Source organism: Etheostoma spectabile, chromosome 3 (genome assembly GCF_008692095.1).
Source record: "Etheostoma spectabile isolate EspeVRDwgs_2016 chromosome 3, UIUC_Espe_1.0, whole genome shotgun sequence".
NCBI lineage: Eukaryota > Metazoa > Chordata > Actinopteri > Perciformes > Percidae > Etheostoma > Etheostoma spectabile.
Window position 1 is genome coordinate 29243602 of NC_045735.1, and position 19234 is coordinate 29262835.

The following is a 19234-nucleotide window of genomic DNA, read 5'->3' on the forward strand; positions in this document are numbered from 1 at the left end:
GTGTGTGTGTGTGTGTGTGTGTGTGTGTGTGTGTGTGTGTGTGTCTGTCTGTGTGTTTATGTGCACTGACAGCGTACTTTGAGCCGAACTGGACAGCCCGTCTGTTGCTGATAGGAGTGTTACTCCCCTGACAGTTCCTGAAGGGGGGTGCTGATAGAACAAGCCAACCGAGTGACCTTGAGCCATCCAAAGAACCTGATGAAAAATAAATTCTTGGACTTGTGACAAACTTGCTGGTCTGTGTGATTCACAAGCATACTGTATGTGGACCAAATGCAGAACTGCTGATTAGTCACAGTGTTGGCTTCTTAACAAGATCAGTTCTCTGATACAAATTCATGAGACGGCAGCAGAACCACAAGGCAGTCACTCAAAGCTCTACTGATGCATCATCTTTCCAAGTAAATGAGTGGGTGTTTGTTCTCACAATTAAAATCACATATTTCTTGTCAGAGAGGGTTGGTTTCCAACTAAAAGTTAATGATGCCATATGCATGTGACTACTTGATACATGTGTTTTTTTGTGCGCTGGGCATTGATTACTTAACTTGACAAACACGACAATTCCAAAAGAGTAATGCAGAGTGCACGCAAGTCTGTGCTTCTGTGTTTGGACATGTGCAACTATTTTTTTTTTCTGTAACAAAAGACTCTTTAATACCTCTGTCACCGCGGGCACATCGCAATTAAAATCCAATACTCTCCAGTTGTACATAACATGCTGGGTTTAATGACAGCGAACAGAGCTAAAACGGCCAACAGAGAAGAGGTGAGGGCTTTTATTTGAACAACATGGTGGAAAAGATCACCACAGAGGTTACACTGCTGGCAAATGTGAGCATCTTTTAGATGCATTAACTGGCAGCTGTTGTGAAACTTGCTGTCAGTTTACCTTCAAAGTTATACAAAAGATATGCACACAGATGGAAATTCCTCAGAGGGGAATCATGCTGTTCTTTATCAGGAGCAATGAAACATAGGGGACATAAAAAATTTCTTTATCAGCAGATACATAATCTATCTCACTTATAACATCACTCTGGTAAAATGTTCTGTACCGAAATGCACATCAGCAGCCACAGCTTGACATAGATTGCATGAGCACTGTCAGTTACTGATTAAAATGACAAGTTGTCATCTGTTGCAAACGCTTGTTTCTGCCAAAATTAGGTTTATTATCTGCAGTGATGTAGTCTTTGCTTTTTTTCTCACTTTAACACCAATTTTCACTTTTAGTTAGTTTCGTTTAGTTAGGAGTTAATTGCTCCTATGGAAGGGACCCTCTGAGGAACGGTGGTATTCAACATTAGAGCAAAAGACCACATGCAACAAAACCGAGTAACTGGATCAAAGTAAAAAGTTGATTTATGGGCCCATATAATGAGCCATGTCACTGTACTGTAACAATGTGTCTAGGCTCAGGAACCACTTGTGGTTTAGAGTAACGGAGATCACTGAGCAAGCAGGTTTTTACTGTAATAGAATCAATTATACAATGCAGTACTGATGAAAGTTTTAATCTCTCAGCATTGGACCAAGTGGATGTTGTCTTAGTTCAACCTTGCTGACAACATTCAGTTAATTATTTAGACGCCACTTCCATATATGGTGCCGCAAAAACTGCTTCTGTGACTGACATACGGTATACTTTTTATTATTTAATTTATCAGAATACAACAGAAAATCTGCTTAGAAATAGGAAATAATGGATAGGATAGAATAACACAATGTTATTCTGCTAAACAAAATGTTACATTCATTGTTAGTTTCACTCGTTTCATTTGAGACAAATTGTATATCCCAATACAATACACATTTTCTTTAGGCTCAGTCTGCCATGTAAAAATCCACATTTGTATCAGAATTTTGTTGAGACATTGATTCCATAGTAATGGCATATTTACAGCAATATTATTACTATGCACTGCACCTGTCCAATAGATGAATAATTATGCATTGTGTGCCATAAACATGCACATGAAAATGCACAATTGTCACAATGAGGTGGTGAAATTCAAAATGTTTTATTTGTTACATAGGCAGTGATTCCACTAAAAAAGCTGTTGGTTTAATATTAACTCACTACAGTGTGTCCCTATGTCCCACTGTGCATCAATCTGATTGCAACATGGATTTGTAATGCACTTTCTAACTCTGGAGCGCTCTATATTGACAGCTGTATGCCAGTTGTCAATATAGAGTATGTATGCTTGTAAAATATAGGCTACAATACATCACTTCATCCCACTCTTACCCTAACCCTGAACATGCGCCCGGAGCTATACTGACTATTCACTGACAGCAAGTGCCGCTGGCAGGGTCACTTCTAAACGCCGCCCTGACGGAGGAGGCAACGACTCGGAAGACAGGGAACTTTAGAGGTCGGCTTCACTGCCTCACTATCTGTCGTATAAATTGCATCTCCCCCCCCTGTGGATCACACACTTGACCAATTGCGACGCGCAAGAGTCTGATGGGCCATTTGAATTCAGCGATCCTTTGTAGGTAGATGTGGTACATTGTAGCCTGTGGTAATTAGTTGTCTGTGCGCGAGCGTGTGCGAGTGTGTTTGTGCGAATGTGCGCTCCCATGATAGAAAGCCAAAGGAAGAAGAATAAGGAGAAGAAGGAGAAGAGAGAGAGAGGTGGGATCGGTGTGTGCCTTGTTGAAATCCAGGTTGAAGCAAATAGATAGCCTGTGACAGATCGATCAGCACTTCGCGCTCGCTTTGTGGATTTGATGGATCAGTGGATGTGATGCCCATTTATATCATCGACCGAAAATTTCCCGACACATCTGGTAAGTCGCTCGCGCTCCCCGAGCGCTTCTTGTAACGCGCGGCCATCTCTGTGCGTCTCCGTCTGGGTGCTATTTTGTGTGTGTGTGTGTGAGAGAGAGAGAGAGAGAGAGAGAGAGTGTGTGTGTGTGTGTGTGTGTGTGCTTGCGCGCAAGTGTATTATTTTTGCGTGTGCGTGCGTGCCGGCACTGGGCAGCGTGCACCAGTTGATCATGCCGCGTGCAACAGGAGATCTGGCACGCATATAACTGCGTCTTGCTCACAGGCGGTGTTAAATCTCTCTCTCTCTCTCTCTATATATATATCTATATATATATAGATATATATATAAATATATATACTGTATATATGTATTTTTTTTGAGAGTAGTAGATTTAAGTGTAAACACACTTAAATCTACTACCACTGGGGATCTGGATTTGGTTTGCTGAATAACAGCTTGTCCGGTGATGTTTTCAATTTGATGTTCTGTCCCTTTGAAAGTTATTGTTTCCATTCCATTCATACTGCCATATCAGAAAAACCATTAGGAGAGCAATATAAGGGGCGGACTTCATTTCAGCTAGATCACAGCTCCTTTGGGCATCAAGTTGCCTTCTCCGCAAAAAAAAAAGTGCTTTCAGTCCTCAGTGTGCAGCTACAGGCCCAGTGCAGTAGATCATATCCCAGAGAAGGTGTTATTTTAAGTTAAAGTAGGCCACATTCCTTATTCAATTAGCTGCATGGCATGTTAATGGCTCTCACCCATGTAGGTTGTAAAAAAAGTGACTTTGTGCAAGTAGTCTTGAGTTTTTCTTGCGTGTTTGCAGACGCATGTGTGTTTTCAGGCATCTCAGTGAATAATGGGTTTCATTTTGAAGGGGTTTGGGAGGTCTCAGGGCTGGTTATGTTTCAGATATATCATGATAGACGGTCAGACAAAAAAGGGAAAGAGAGAGTTTTGACACATAACTTTCAAAACACACTGAGGAATACACACCAAAACCAGTGACAACGTCCTGCAACAGAAGCAGAAATGCCAGCTCACTTTACAAATAACTCACACATATAGTCTTAGGCCGTCCTCCCTCACAGAGCAAACATCCTGAAAGGCATCAGAGTCACGTACTATTGTAACATGCTCCTTAATCCCCCCAGAAGCAATGTTGCAAAGGAACGAGAATTTCCTGACTTTAAATGTGTACAGTTCCTATTTCCTCCTGAGTCATGTCAAGAAACCCTGCAGTAAGCATTATGTGTGAGTGATACATAAGTGCATGTACAGTAAGTGCTCCTTAAGACCTTACATGCCTCAGCTCACTCCCAACATGATTTACGCCCTCCCAGTGTTCACTGTCCCTCTCTGTTTTTACGTCTTTAATTCCCTCCTCACTGTTGCGCACAGTTTTGCTCATTCCTTCACTTCATTTTCACTAAATTTCACAAGTGTGAGCGTAGTTTTTATTGGTAACGTGTCCCAATTCGAGCAAATTAATATAATAAACAGCCTCTCCAAATGCACACATGGTTTTATCAGAGCTGTGAGACTGCTGTCACAGAGAAGTGTTTGTTTGCGCGAAGTAGTGGAAGAAAAAAAGTTGACAGAAAGTTTCTGCCCCTTCCTGCAACCAGCCAGTGGGAGGTTGACAGGAAGTTGTGATTAACACATCAACTTGTGTCATTCTCCTGTCTCTTCTCCTCTTTTTAGGCCTTCAATTACTCATTGTCTGCTCATATTTTCCGAATCACACCCTTTCAACAAAAAAACTGCAACAGGAAAGATACATCCAGGGCCACCACTGTCATATAGTGACTCTTATGACATGTGAGTTAAGGGCTGCAGTTGAGTCATGCATGCGTTAGTGCTGGTGTGGAGTTGGGGAAGCAACCTCTTGGCAGTTGTGGTTGGTGCATACAGTAATGGCCAATTACCAGCCTGGATAATGACTGTAACCGGGGGAGTTTACTCTACATTGGGCTATTGTTTAGTCATGAAGATGAATTATAGGGGATTTGACTTTCAGCAGGACTGTTGTTATGGGTGATGTGTGGCTGTCATTCATAGGAAGCTCAGAGACTTTGTCCTTTGGTTGGGCGGCGCTCTCCTCTCAGCCAACACACCAAGACACACACTCATCTGCACAGACACCTCATGACACCAGCTTGTAAAAGTGTGTGTGAGTGTGTGTGTGTGTGTGTGTGTGTGTGTGCGTGTTCGTTAAGGGATTAAGGATTAATTGCCTTCAAAGATAGACTTAACTGCTTACATGAAGTTTGTAAAGTTCTCACTTTGCCCCAGAGAGGAAAACAACACTGCATAGTGAGGAGTAGAGGAAAGTTCTCTCTTGATTTCTTTTTTCCTTTCTTCAGACGTTTGTGTTTTGTTGTTTTTTGGTCTGGAGTGTAATGCCACTTGAGGGTAAGATTGTTCTCACTTTTTGCTTCAAGACTGGTTTAAAAAAAATATTCTGTTTGTCTTTTTTTTCTTAATTGGCTTTCTAAACACTGCCAGGTGTATTTCATCTCAATTTCACTCTTTGTATTTTCTTTCTTCAGCTTGTGCCTAAAAATCTAAAGATTAAACAGACTGTTTGCTTTTTAATATTTTTTTAATATACTTTGATTGAAAATAGTATGTTGCCAAAGGACCACCATCCTTTGCAATCAAACAAAGATCACTGGTTTTTGGAATAGTATTTTTAAATGATGAAAATGTATGTGTTCTAGACAAAGTTAACATCAATGTTAGCTGTGTAAGGCTTCTTTTCTTCTGTTTAGGGCAGCTACTAATGATTATTGTTTTCTATTGAATCTAGCCATTCACATTTCAATTAATGCATTAATCAATTATTAAAATGTCATAAAATAGTACGAGCATTCTGAGAGCTCAAGGTGACATTTCAAAAATTGAACTACAGTGCAAAATCAAGCATAACTAATACATATAACACTCACATAAACCAGAGAAAGGCAGCACATTGTCATATTTAAGAAGCGGAAAACATGTTCGACATGTTTGCCTGATAAATGACGATTAATTGCTAATCCTAATTAGGATTCATTCCCTGTCGAATTTCATCTCTACCTTTGTGGTTCTCTCTCTTTCCTCAGGTGAGTTGATACAGCCGGCAGCTGAAGCAGGAGACCTGAGAATGACAGAAACCAACCCCCCCAAGTCAGCTAAGAAGCCCCGCTGGACCTCCCTGGAGGTCGGCCTAACTACAATCGTCTCCTTGCTCTTTATCGTCATCGTCGCCCTCATCATCCTCTTTGCCACACAGAAGACTGGTGAGTACTAAAGCCAGGACAGAGTGACTGTGAAAAATATGTAAAATCCTGAGTGGCTCCTAGAAAAACAGACTCATGTTGATGGGAATTTGGTATCCACTGAGAAAAGCCCAAGTGATCAAAGAAAAGTGTGCCATGTAATTAAAAGCTTTTTTGGGAGGCATTCAGAGTAGAAAACATTCTTTGTTTTTTTTCCTGTTAGCAAATTATCAAGGGAACTTTTGAAGCTGTCTACATGCACTGACCGTCCCTTTGAGCCATGAGTTCATGGTTAATGGCTAGCAACAAGGAGCGGTTAAGAGCAGCATTTTGTTCAATAGAAAACACTTGAGCTGTGTGCTTTTAAAGCAAAGTACAAAAGTACAACCACTGAGCCAGAAAGAAGAATGCAGTGTGCAAAGGTCCTCTGTGTACTTACCTAAAACATGTCAGACAGTTTTATAAATCATGAAGAATTGTGTATCTAACAGGCTATATCGAGTTGAATGTCATCAATTCACAGTATGAGACATGAATCATTTAACATGGTGAAATCACACAGACACCCCCACCCATCTTTCCTCGCCATGGGAAACCAATCGAACCTGCTTCATTCAGATCAATCTCACAATATGAGAATCACGTTTTTTTTATTTTAATCCTGACTTGGATAAAACATTTATTAACTTGATATTAACACAAAGTCTTTGTTAAGTAACATGAGGCACTAATTAATCACTAGTAAGTCCAAGGGTGATGGATCACTGTGATGTGATAAGAAAAGTTATTATACATTACCATGGATAATAAGCAGCTCATTTGTGTGATCAACAGATTCATTATTAACAAATGGAACACTTTCAGAAGGTCAAGAATGCAAAAATGTACAAAAAAGCCAATCTTATGACACATACGAAACTGATTGGCTTGGCATACATGCGTCTGTGTGTGTGTGTGTGTGTGTGTGTGTGTGTGTGTGTGTGTGTGTGTGTGTGTGTGTGTGTGTGTGTGTGTGTGTGTGTGTGTGTGTGTGTGTGTGTGTGTGTCTGTGTATGTCTGTGTGTGTGTGTGTGTGTTGAGCTATTATTATCTACTGGAATCTTGTGCTTGATGAATGTGTAAGCTGCCATGTCAGGAAAACTAAAAAGTTGAATGTGTTTGTACCTGTGTGTGCATTCACACAGAACACATTAAGCAGTGTATTTATGGTCAAATGAGAACTCACTGCTGTGTCAGTATATTTCAGATTGAATTTAATTAACAGTTTATCGCCTAAGTTATTCCTGCTAGAGTGAAAGCAATTCTAGGTAGTTTTTGGTGAGAGAAAGCTAAGATAGCAATGATAATAAATAAAGACGGAAGATGGAAATATAAAAGAGGAAGGGGAGTATGAGCATTTGACATGATGACTGATGAGTGCAAAAAATCCACTGAATCATAATTTGTTTTGCATTTTCCAACAGAGGAAATTTGCACCACAGGTGACTGCACGCAATCAGGTAAGCGTTCTTCTTTTGTTTTGGTGTGTGTTCTCTTCATTGTCTCATTCTGAAATGTTTGATTTTTCTAAGAGGTGGACAAAATGGGAAAATTCAGACTGCTGCAGAAGCCCATAATGACCACTTCAACTGTGAATATGTTGCCCCACAGTCATAACAGCGCTCAACAGAAACATGTTCCAAAAGGTTGTCATTCGGATCACCTCTGAGATGTAACAGAGAAGTTGAGAAACTGGTGATGATATTTATATACAGCTTGACCAAATCTATGAGATATACGGATATATAACGTGTGTTTCAACATATCCAAGTTTTGGTGTTCAGCTTTTATAATTGAGCACCTCTTGACCATGGCTGCAGTGATGCTGCTGAGACCTTTTTGTATTACATACACAGACCAATGTTTTTGAAAGCATAGACCAGTGCCAGTGTCAGTTCTTTTAATAGTCTGTCATGCAAATAGACCCCCCCACCCCCGACCTCTTACATAAAGTTTTATACCATGTTGTTCATAGAGAACAGGTTTTTTTTCTTTGGGAAAAACCTTGCACCTCTGATTCATATTTCAATCATTTAATAACCAAAAAAGACAGAAACTTAGAGATTTTTGCAGCTAAAAGCTATCAAGCTAGCAGTCACGGACGTCTCTTCGGGGTCTTTCTAGCCTCTACAGGTGATTTTCTATCCAGCCTGGAACTTGTGCCTTTTTCGGGGTTGTTTATCATTACATACAAACTGTTGCATCCAAGATTTAGCAACTTGATGTCCATAATTTATCACGTTTTCAAGATAGATATCTACCGTTTTACAGAGGAGAATGGCGTCATTGTTTTGAGATTTGTCATGCATCTGGGCCTTTTTTGAAGAGATGTAAATAGTTTGTGCTTTATATGAGTTAAAATGTTTATTATGTTTTTTTTGCATATATGAGAACTGTTTTAGACAACACAAATGCTTGTGTAGCATTGCTGTGGGTGTAATATCAATAAATATGACATTATTATGTTGATTATTGGCATAAGTAAATGTCATGAGAGCAAAAGTGTCTGGACTTTTTTTGAAAAAATGTATGTATTTTGTCAACTGTATGTAACTGTAAAGTTATCTTGTTTATTTGTTCACAGTGTGACTTCCAAGACATATGAGAAGTGTTTTAGAGAGGATATTGGCTTAGCTTGCACTGCTCTGTGTTTGATATCAGTACATATCTGTGAGATTCATGTTCCGTTTTATTCATTTATTTGTCTTTAAGGTCCTACAACCATTTTTAACATCCAAGTGACCTCACTGCAGCACAAATATCCTAATAGCCCACTTTGCCCTGAAAAAAATGATGTTCACATCTTGACTGTAGACAACAGATTTGATGTTTTACCAGTTCTTTTGGAGAATAAAACCAGATGGACAAAGAATTGTAAAAATGACCTTGGGTTTCTGAAGGTTATTATTTACTGTATGACTCTTCCTCTCGTTTGCAGCCATTCAAATCCGATGCATTTTTGGGGAACCAATGCCCCAGTTCAGTCAGATTTGACAGACAGCCTTGTCACAAGAGATCTCTCAGCTGCCTTATGTCATTTAATTGCAGCTCAAAAAAAGTTCACATTTTTCCAAGACTGGTGCCAAACTTAACCCAATTAGTGCCAATATACTGTTACTGTTGCTTTGTAAATGGTTGCATAGTAACCGTTTTTTCACAAGTCTATGTGTAATAGAGAATTTAGGTACATGGTATTTTAATTAAGTGAATTACTCGCTAAGATAATTGGATTTTCTTAATGTGTTTTTGGGATACAGTTTATTATTCCTTTCCAATAGAAGAGCATGAGAAATGTTGGCAAGCATCCGAGGCTTAAGGTGGTCTATAATCTCAATTTAGCTTGCCAATAGTTAGATGAGAAGATCAATTACACTCTCATATCTGTCCTTTCACTGTAAGGCTTCAGCCGGCAGCTGGTTGTGTTAGCTTAGCACAAAGATCGAGAACAGGTGTAAATCGCTAGCTTGGCTGTGACTGAAGGTGACATAATCCACACATCTAAAGCTTACAAATTAACTCATTATATCTAGTTAGTTTAATATGTATAAAAAGCAGAAGTGTAAAACCGACACATTTTAGTTTTACACTATGTGTCACAACGATGTCTTGGCCAGGCGCTATAACTTCATAGTGCCTTTGATGGTTGCCCGGGAACCTCAAAGCGATGACAGGACTGCCCCCTGGCCAAGAAGTAGTCCAGCATATTCCAACATTATTAATTATTAAAATCCAACATCATCTAGCCTACTATCATGTGTCAGTTTAACGCTAATGCAATGTCTCTGATATAGAAAGTATGGTGAGATTTAGAGGTATTGTTGAAGGGATTTTTTCATACTTAGTCAGAGCCTGTTAGCTGTTTTCCCTTTTCCAGTGCTTATTTCAAACTAAGCTAACCAACTGCAGACTCTAGCTTTATCATTTTCCAACTATAAAATGATGAATTGGTACGCATCTCTGACCTCCTTGTATGGCTGTGTAGTTGTCCATAGAACTGAACACAGGACAATACGTACGTGCATTATGTTAAACTACCACGGCTTTTGATCTAATTTGTGTTGGTTGAATTCACATCATACTCCTGCGTCAGTATATTGCAGTACATTGTAATTTCTTTAGATTAGTATCTCCTCCAGTTTTTTGAGCTTGTTTCCCCTCTGTGCAGCGTCCCGCCTCATTGAGAACATGGATCCTAGCGTGGACCCTTGTGAAAACTTCTACCAGTATGCCTGTGGAGGCTGGCTGAAAAAGAACATCATCCCTGAGACCAGCTCTAGATACAGCACCTTTGACATCTTACGAGACGAACTGGAGGTTATCCTCAAAGGTCAGACGCCTACTCACACATCCACACAAACAAACAAAAAAGGCTGTAACACAGACATGCAAGGGAACTCATTTGTGAAAGTTGAAGACTTGTGGTGCCTGTTTTTATTAGAGTAATGCTATACTGTATTTAGTCGATGATTAAGATTTTTAGGAACCTAGAATAGTTTTTTTCAGTCCACGTGCTTTGTAAGAGGATGCAGAACAGCATTCAGTTGCTGGAAAACACGAGCTAAAGAGGACTGTCCTTGAGGGACTGCAGCTCTATAGATATCACAGACGTCATGGGAGTTTGGCTTCAGAAGTACCATGCGAGTGGACAGTTTATCAACAAAGCTGGCATTATGAGTGTGCTTGTGTATGGACAATGCGTCCAGGCGGTTCTCTGAAGATGTCCCCACACGGTAGTGAGAAAACTCTTAATTACAAGTTTGTATGTGCCTGTGTATCTCAGGTGTTCTGCCAGCTTTTAGCAAGTGTGTCCTTGTGGCAATAGTTCATACACAGAATATGAAGCTACACTGTGTATGTGTGAGCGCTTGTGGATTTGTGTGTGTGTGAGAGCGCTTGTGGATTTGTGTGTGTGTGTGTGTGTGAGCGCTTGTGGATTTGTGTGTGTGAGGGTCCATACTTCACCTAAAGTTGTCTGTGAGAAGGCCAGTCGAGTCCTGACCAGTGGGTGCTAAATCTTGAAAGGACCCAAACTTTCCATGGACAACCAAAACTCTTCATCTACCATAAATTTACAATTTATATGCCAGTCCCTTACATTATACTAACTTTTTGCAGATTGGCTGCAGGAGAAACAGAGTGGTTCAGAGGGCTGAGAAAGATTGATCTTTTGGGGGAAACCAGGGTTTAAAGTGCGGCCCATCTCAGGGACAGGATACCTTGCACCAGCCTCGAGTACTTTATCTGTCCGGTCTTGATGGAAAAAAACACTCTTGGGACACCATGTTATTTTCTTTTGCTGCTCTTGTGATGACATGTAGTTCATTTATTACAAAGATATACCTGACCGTGGGTGGTAATGGCTAGATTTAACTATTCAATCCAAAACTAAATATGCAAGAATTTTAGTATTTCACAATAAATGCTCATAACACTATCGTTTGAAAGGAGAGTGACCCTATAATGAGTCTTTAGCCATCAAAATGATGACTTTCAACCTTAGATCTGTGTACTGACAGCTCTCAATGTCCTAACTTCACTTTCACTTCTGGATAAACAACTTTAAACAGATCAATATAACATTTATTAGGGTTTAGAGATTGCTTTTCTTGCCTGGGTTCTTGTAGTGGTAAAAGTGCATCTTCATTCACTCCGTGTAGTGTAATTATAAGAGTGAGCAATTGAAACTCTGGATCTTATTCCTGCAATGATTTGCGTGTACATGAGCTCCTGTTTTATTCAGAGAACTCTAATTAGTTTTCAAACAAACAAGACATGGTTGATATAGAGTTATAGGAAAAAAGCATGCAGGTAACTATGGAAATTGTCAGGCAAAATTATGCATGTTGACTTTTTGTGGCATTGTACATTGCTAACAACTTAAAGCTATATGTTATGTTCTGCTCACTTGGTCTCTCTTCTCCATGGCTTGCCACCCATAAAAATCACACACAGGGTGGAAAAAGGAAAATAAACATTGCCCAACAAGGGCTCATTTCTGGCATTTTGTAACCATGTGCACTTACGTACATAGCATCTCTCTGTGTAAGTGTGTGGCGTCATTTCACACTTTGCTGTATTTTTACTGCACCTGAGTAGAGATCTCACGGTGATATTTGCTGCTTGTCTGAAAGCCGAGATAGAGGAAAAATACACTTTTGCAACTAATGATGAAATATTGGGCAAAGTGCAAAGGTTGGTGATTTATAATCGTTGACTTAAGTGCTCCAAACGCTGCATTTACGAGCAGCCAAATAGCTGGTCTTAATCATTCCACGGCTTAAATCCCCACCAACCCTCAGTGTTGTGCTCATTCCTTCAGGGTGTCTGGCTTACCAGTCAGAGTTGGAATGTCTCCGACTGTAATATACACACACATGTTCAGGTTGACTTGGTGTGTCCGGGTCTTTGTGTGCGTTTTACAGTTTAATAAAAAGAGAATGCTGTAGATTAAAGATAATACCAAGGTACAGTACCAGTCAGAAGTTTGGTATCTTTCTTGCAGTAGCATCTAAGACCTGACTAGCTGTCAGAACGTATTTATTTCTTAATGACATACGCCTCGGCAGTGTGAGGCCTCAGGAGGGTTGTGACCTCTGCTTTGGAGGTGACATCAAACATGCAACCTTTGATCTCGGAAATGGCTGCTGCCACCTGCTTGGAAACCACCCCCCATTGATGGATGGATCCTTTTTCTTGTCAACAGCATCAGGGGCCTGGAAACACCTGGACACAGGAGCACCCTAGGCTGTATGACAGCAATAAAAAAGGTTGTGTGCACATGTACGTGTGTGAAAGCTGTGCAGATTTGTGGTTGCTTGTAAATGCCTTGGATTGTCTGCTGCTGTAAAAGGCCATAAATAAGTCATAATGAGGATCTGTTCTCTGATTGTGACCACAGCTTGGTGTTTATGTGCGTGCCTGTCTTTTTCCACTTCCTAATACTCAGGTGTAGCATATTGTGCAATACTTTGCCCAATTGACCGTGAGTGTTTTAATTACTAGCTGGTTTGTGTCAAGAAGAGGAAGGGGATAATTACAACAGAGAGTGAAAGAAAGGAGTTTCATTCAAACTAAACAAAAAAATACAATGAATAGTGAGTTGAAATGAAGGACGAAAGGAGCGTGACAGAAGAAAAAGATATTAAGATACGGTACACACAAACAAGGGGGATTTGAGGTGAAGTGGGGAAGAGCCCTGTAGCAGGATGATGATGGTATCGAGAAAAGCTCCAAAGATAGGTCAGGAAATGTGAAACAGCATGTTCATCTGCAAGCTGTAAGCTTGAAGACGTGTGTGAGCACACTGCAGTTTTTCTTTATTGCACAAGGTGCTTCTTGCGTGACTCCAGGTCTAAATCTCATTGTATGGAGACAATTTGCAGCCAGAGGCATGCAACACAGGAACCATAAGAACCATGGGTCTTCGCCAAGAGAGTGACAAAGCATGTCTGTGACGTCAGAAAAGTGTTTAGATGTGAGGTGTGTCAGGCATGCTGCTAACAGTCAGAGACTGAATGTCTGGGTTTTTTCCTGTGATAATAACAACTGAAACAGAACTTATGTCAAACAACACTGACAGCAATAAGACATTTGAGATGAATGGTTTGTTCCCCAAGACCTCTGCGATATCAAAATTCCAGTCTGAACTCTTGCACAACACCATAAATACTGTATTTCTCATAAACATATCAAATAAAGATAGCAGACCAGAGGTTTGTGGCCAAGTCAAATAATGTGACTATTAATGCATTTTTCCTGGCCAACAGAAATATATTGAATAAATGATCTTAAATCAAGTAGGTTTTTGCCAGCAAGGATTCTTATGAATAAAAGGAAACAGTTTAGACCTCCACCAAGGTAAAAATGTGCCCTGTTAGCTGTTTCAAAGCAAACACTGTAGTGGGTAGTTACGTGATGGTACGTTTGTTTACAGTAACCGTTTAAAGTACTTTGACAGACCACATGGTACTGAGTCAATGTCAGAATTGATATATTGTGTGCATGGCCAAAGTTTGGCGTGGTGGCATGGATAGTGAAAAAGTCAGGAGCACGCCAAAGTCAATGATTTTATAGTAGCTGGGAACATATTTATTTACTACTTGTACATTAAAGGACACTGTTGAACTGCAACCACTGCAAGGACTGCACTGCACTACTATAGTAGCAAAGTGAGATAAGCCTCTGGTTTGGGCTGGTTTGGGCTGTATATCCACAATTTTTCTCAACAACATTTATTTCTAAGAAATCTCTGGGAAAGTATTGTAGCAAATTTAGGCTTTTTTTGTCACTGCCATTGGGAATAGGGCTGGGCGATATATAAGAAAAAATCAAAAATCACGATAATCTTGACCAAATACCTTGATGTCAATATTGCAACAACATTGTATGGTATGTATGATATGTATTGGTGCTTTGACAAAATGTTATTTACACAATGAGATTTTTGATAAATGTTCTCCAGAAATGATTTAATGACTTAGTGGGTAAATGTAAATAATAGAATAGCCTGGTAAATTCAGAAAATTATATCACTTTAATGGAATGAAGCCTGTAAAATATAAGACGATATCTAGTCTCATATTGCGATATCATTACAACATCACTATATTGTCCAGCCCTAATTGGAAACAAAACTCCTTATCTTCAGCACTAACAAAAGAATTATAAATGCAATGGATGTTTGTATCTAAATGGACCTAATACGTTGTAGCTTTGGACTTATTTCCTTACATTATAAAGTAGACAGACCTTGTTTACTTCCGTACTCGTGGGCACATTCAACAGTTCCTCTCATATTCCAACTCCAATACAACCTTTCACAAAGACTTCATAATAAAGATAAAGATAAATCAACACCTGTATTGCAAACAAAACCTCAATGAGTACTTCAATAAAGCTGTAAACAAAAATGGAGTTATTGCCACTGCGAACATCTTAAGCAATGACTGTACAAAAATCAATCTGTTATGTTTTTATTCCACACTCAGAATATAAATCATCACTCTCATAACTCATTTCAGTTTCAACTTCATTTAGAGCTTCAATGTGTAAGACAGTCTAAATATAAGCTCCACAGTGATAAATTGGAAGCAGAACTCAAACTGAAAACACTACAAGCGAAATGCCATGTGACACCGGAGGCAGTCAAGGGTAAATTGGCAATTCAGAGAGTAGAAATTTTAAATTCCGGTTCTGTATCATGCTGAGTGGTTCGGCTCAAATTGACGTGATGTCTCAAAGACCCATTAGGTGGCACAACATCATTTCTCAAAATAAAAGGATGAATAAATCCAAACACGCACACACATGGGGCAAGACAGAGATAGAGAGGGAGAGTGTGTGTGTGTGTGTTTATGTGAGAGTGAGAGGGTAAGCCTTTGCTGTGGTTAAACATTAGCACCAGGCAGCCAGTAATCCAATCACACACACATGATCTGTGCCCTTTTGCAAAAAGCGCCCCATGAAGGGTCCCTATCTCAGGACTTCATTAAGATTAAATGAGCACATAAATAGTGCACGCATGTTAATGAGAAAAAGGGAGGATTACAAAAATGAAAGGGTAGAAAGACACTGAAGTGAAAGGCAGTCATGCAATAAGTGAAACAAGTAGATATAAAGGATAGAGATGACTCAAAGCTCTGAGCAAATGAAAGTAACTGAAAAAGATTATTATTTAATATTGAATTACATTTAGAATATTTATGGGCTTCTAAGTTGACTGAGAGTAGATATGACATTAGTTATGCAAAACAGAACAGATTTGTTTAATACACGCTGATCTGATGTGGCATTAGAAGAAATAAGAGATAGAAGAAAGAGTTAACCTTTTTTTAAAGTGTGCCTTATCTAACTGTTTATTATAATTGGCCCTGTCAATAAGTTGCTAAAAATTACAGAGAAAGAACAATTTTTCTTCATCGTCTCTTTTGATCCTAACTCACAGGGACATGAGTGATGGACTCAGGGGAGAGTTCCCTGTCAGTTGGCTATGTAATTAAAGATCTGTCCTCTTTCCTGTATTGATCTTAGTGTGGCATTGAGATGTGCAATTTACAAGAGATAACTTTTTAAGTTTTTAAGAGGCAATACTTAGGCTATGAGTTGTGTGATGGTATATAAAAATCAAAAGGTTGTCCAACTTACACGGTACCCTTTAAAAGCGGGTTTTCTTTTAATTGGAAATGACATATAAAGTTTCAGAAATCTTCAGAAAAAAACTTTTTTTTAACTTTTTGGCTAAGATACAAAACCTCTGTCAACAATAACTCCTAGGGCTCTGTAATTAATCTGAACAATGTTGTCTGATCAACATTTTATGGGGGGCTTATGTGCTGGACTATTTCTTGGCCAGGACCAGTAACTTTCTGGAGTCTCTGACAAGAAATAATCCATAATAAACCATATAACCCTAAATTAAGCGTGAAAAGTGTTGTTTTTGTAGTTTGGTTTTTGTGTATGAATGACATATGATATACAATGTGTTATTGAGTGAGCTTTAGAGGTTCTGGTTGGTGGATTCTGTTATCTTTGGATAGAGCCAGGCTAACTAATTCCAGTCCTTTTTTGCTAAGCTAAGCTGCTGGATGTACATCCACGGTCAGTACTAAACTTTGTTTGTACAGCTTTAAATGGCAAGTGGAAGTCAACAGTAGCAGTTTGGTGAGTGAACAAACAAAACAGATTCTGATGCTGAACTAACTGACGAAGCCATGACTTAGCGCTTTTCTAAACTTCAAAAACCTGAGGAATTGATTACTTATAAATGCTGCTACAGACAATAATGCTGCAACCATCCAAATGCATATCAAAAATAGTTTAGAAACATTTAGGAGAATGAAGTCATGTCACACCTTGCACATACTGTACATACAAATGCAATAATGTGTGATCTAAATGTAAATTGATTTCAAATGACAAAGACTTTTACATGTGAAGTTCATACAGTCTGCTGACTGCTTTCAATTTTTTCAAATTGCCCATTTATGACTCTAAATTACCATAAACAGCAGCAATAGCAATCATGAGGTCTACCCTTTACATAGTTTAGATTTTGCATGTACACGAGTAGACTTTAAATAAAAATTGACATCATCCGCCATGATGTAAATGATTCATCATGAATCCTACGTACATAATAATCCACACGCTTTTGGAAAATTGTCTGCTCCTCATATTTTCAGAAATGTTAAGCCCAAAACCATAAAAACTAATGACAAAACAACAATTTCCCATGGTCAATTAAGAAATTGTCAGCCACAAAGAAACAATAATATGGCCTAGATAAAAACATGTGATGAGGCTTGTTGTTGTAGGGTGACCAGATGAGAATGGGTCAAATTCAGGCAAGATGGGGGGGGAGGGGGACTCCGCACCAAAATTATTTATTATTTTTAACTGTCTGTCATGTAAACCAGAAAATAGATACAAAAATCATTCAAATCATGAACTCAATTTTCATTTTGAAACAAATAAAACAATAAAAATTGGTCTGTACAGCTGTTATTTATATTTGACGTCTCACTCCCCCCCCCCTCGTGTAAAATACCAAACTCCTTTCTACATACATTGAAAATTGATTTGTTTGCATCACGTAAAACTGCAGTAATCCAGGGGTATTTCCTTACCCAGTCCTCCCAGCAGAGACGTTTTTGCTTTTTAGCTACGTTTTCACCGGGTCCCGGGACACCAGCCTGAGTCTCCATTTCAACAATGAATCAACGTAAAATAGCCATGCATATTTATCCAAACGCGCCTATCCGGTTGTGTAGGTCCTTCGTACTGTTGCAGCCAGTAAGCAGCCGACGGGAGCGGGTTGCAGGATGAATCTTTTTGAGAGACATTGAGAGACTTTGCTTTAATTTTAGGGACAATTAGGACAACTGCTTGGATTTCGTGACTGTCCCAAATTTTCGGGGACGCCTGGTCACCCTAGTTGTACATGATGATTTATTTGTCAGTACAGTGTAATGTGTGCTGTGCCATTGAACAAAGCCCAGGTGGAATGGATTTCAAGGGATCACATTAAAACCATTAGGTTATTAAATATTAAATATTCATAACAGACATTTCACAATTGTTGTTTGGAAAAAAACATATGTATTTTTTTTCTTCCTCTTCCTACAAGCCAGCAGACAAAGACAGTCTTTAGAAATGTGTCCTTTCAGGAAACCTGTTACAGAATACAGGTGAGATGAGGAAGAGTCTTGGAGTCCAGTGAGAGGTCGGAGGTACATGACTTTTTAAAATGTCTCAGTCTGGATTTGAGTTCCTTATCTCTTACAGGAAAAGCCTTTTCTAAATTTTTCCCAATGCCACCCATGAGCTCTGGTATACTAGCTGAACTACAGTAAAAAAAAATATTAAAATGATGTCTGTACTGAATGACACATCCCCAGATAGTTTAAGCTGAAGTTGAGCTAAAGTGTGGGAGACAGTTTAAGTCAACACATCCTCGTACCTACATACGTCAATTGCCAATGACTCCCAAAGTGAGTTTACTTTTTCTTTTTTTTTCTTTTTTTTACTTTTTACCGTTTTAAAACACATGACTTTAACACATGTGGCTGTTTTAAAAATGTGACCGTTCCCTTTAAAACGGTTTCAAGTTTTAAACACATAGTTAACATTGTAAAAGAGAACTAGTTAAGTTTAGGAAACAAAAATATTTAGGATTAGGAAAATGATGTGACGACGTGACGACACAAATTAAGGTCCGTAAACATGGCTCAAAAAGTGGCCGTTAATTTTCTGTTTCACACTAGACACCTGAGTGAAAGTCCTGTGTTTGTTTGCTATGACAGAGGGCATCTAATACTATCCAAACAAAACACTTGCATTCCCCTTTTTGGCAAATACACAAATTACCAAGTGGGTGTTTGGTTGAATCTTGACGATCACTCACTCTCATGATTAATGCTGCTGAAAAGCGACAGCGCATCCTGAAGGAATGGTTATACTTACAACTTTGTGCCTAGAGGCATCGCAGGAAAAGTGTATTGTTTGTCCCATTCTCCACCCCCTTAGTTGAGAAAGTTTACACACCAACACTTCATCACTCATTTTGATTAGCTGTCTACCTGGAAATGTCTACCTAGCCTGAGGTTGAGCTAACTGACATCCAGATACCCACAGCACTCGTTGACAAGGGCAATA

General features: G+C 39.2%; 1 protein-coding gene across 1 annotated transcript in view; it reads left to right on the plus strand.

Moving 5' to 3' along the window:
• Positions 1-2360: 2360 nt before the first annotated feature.
• LOC116684009 (neprilysin) overlaps positions 2361-19234 on the plus strand; it is a 36797-nt gene continuing 19923 nt past the window's right edge. Inside the window, 4 exon segments of the mRNA XM_032510032.1 lie at positions 2361-2799; positions 5888-6064; positions 7507-7542; positions 10248-10409. Coding sequence (XP_032365923.1) covers positions 2757-2799; positions 5888-6064; positions 7507-7542; positions 10248-10409 — 418 coding nt within the window. The 5' untranslated portion in view covers positions 2361-2756.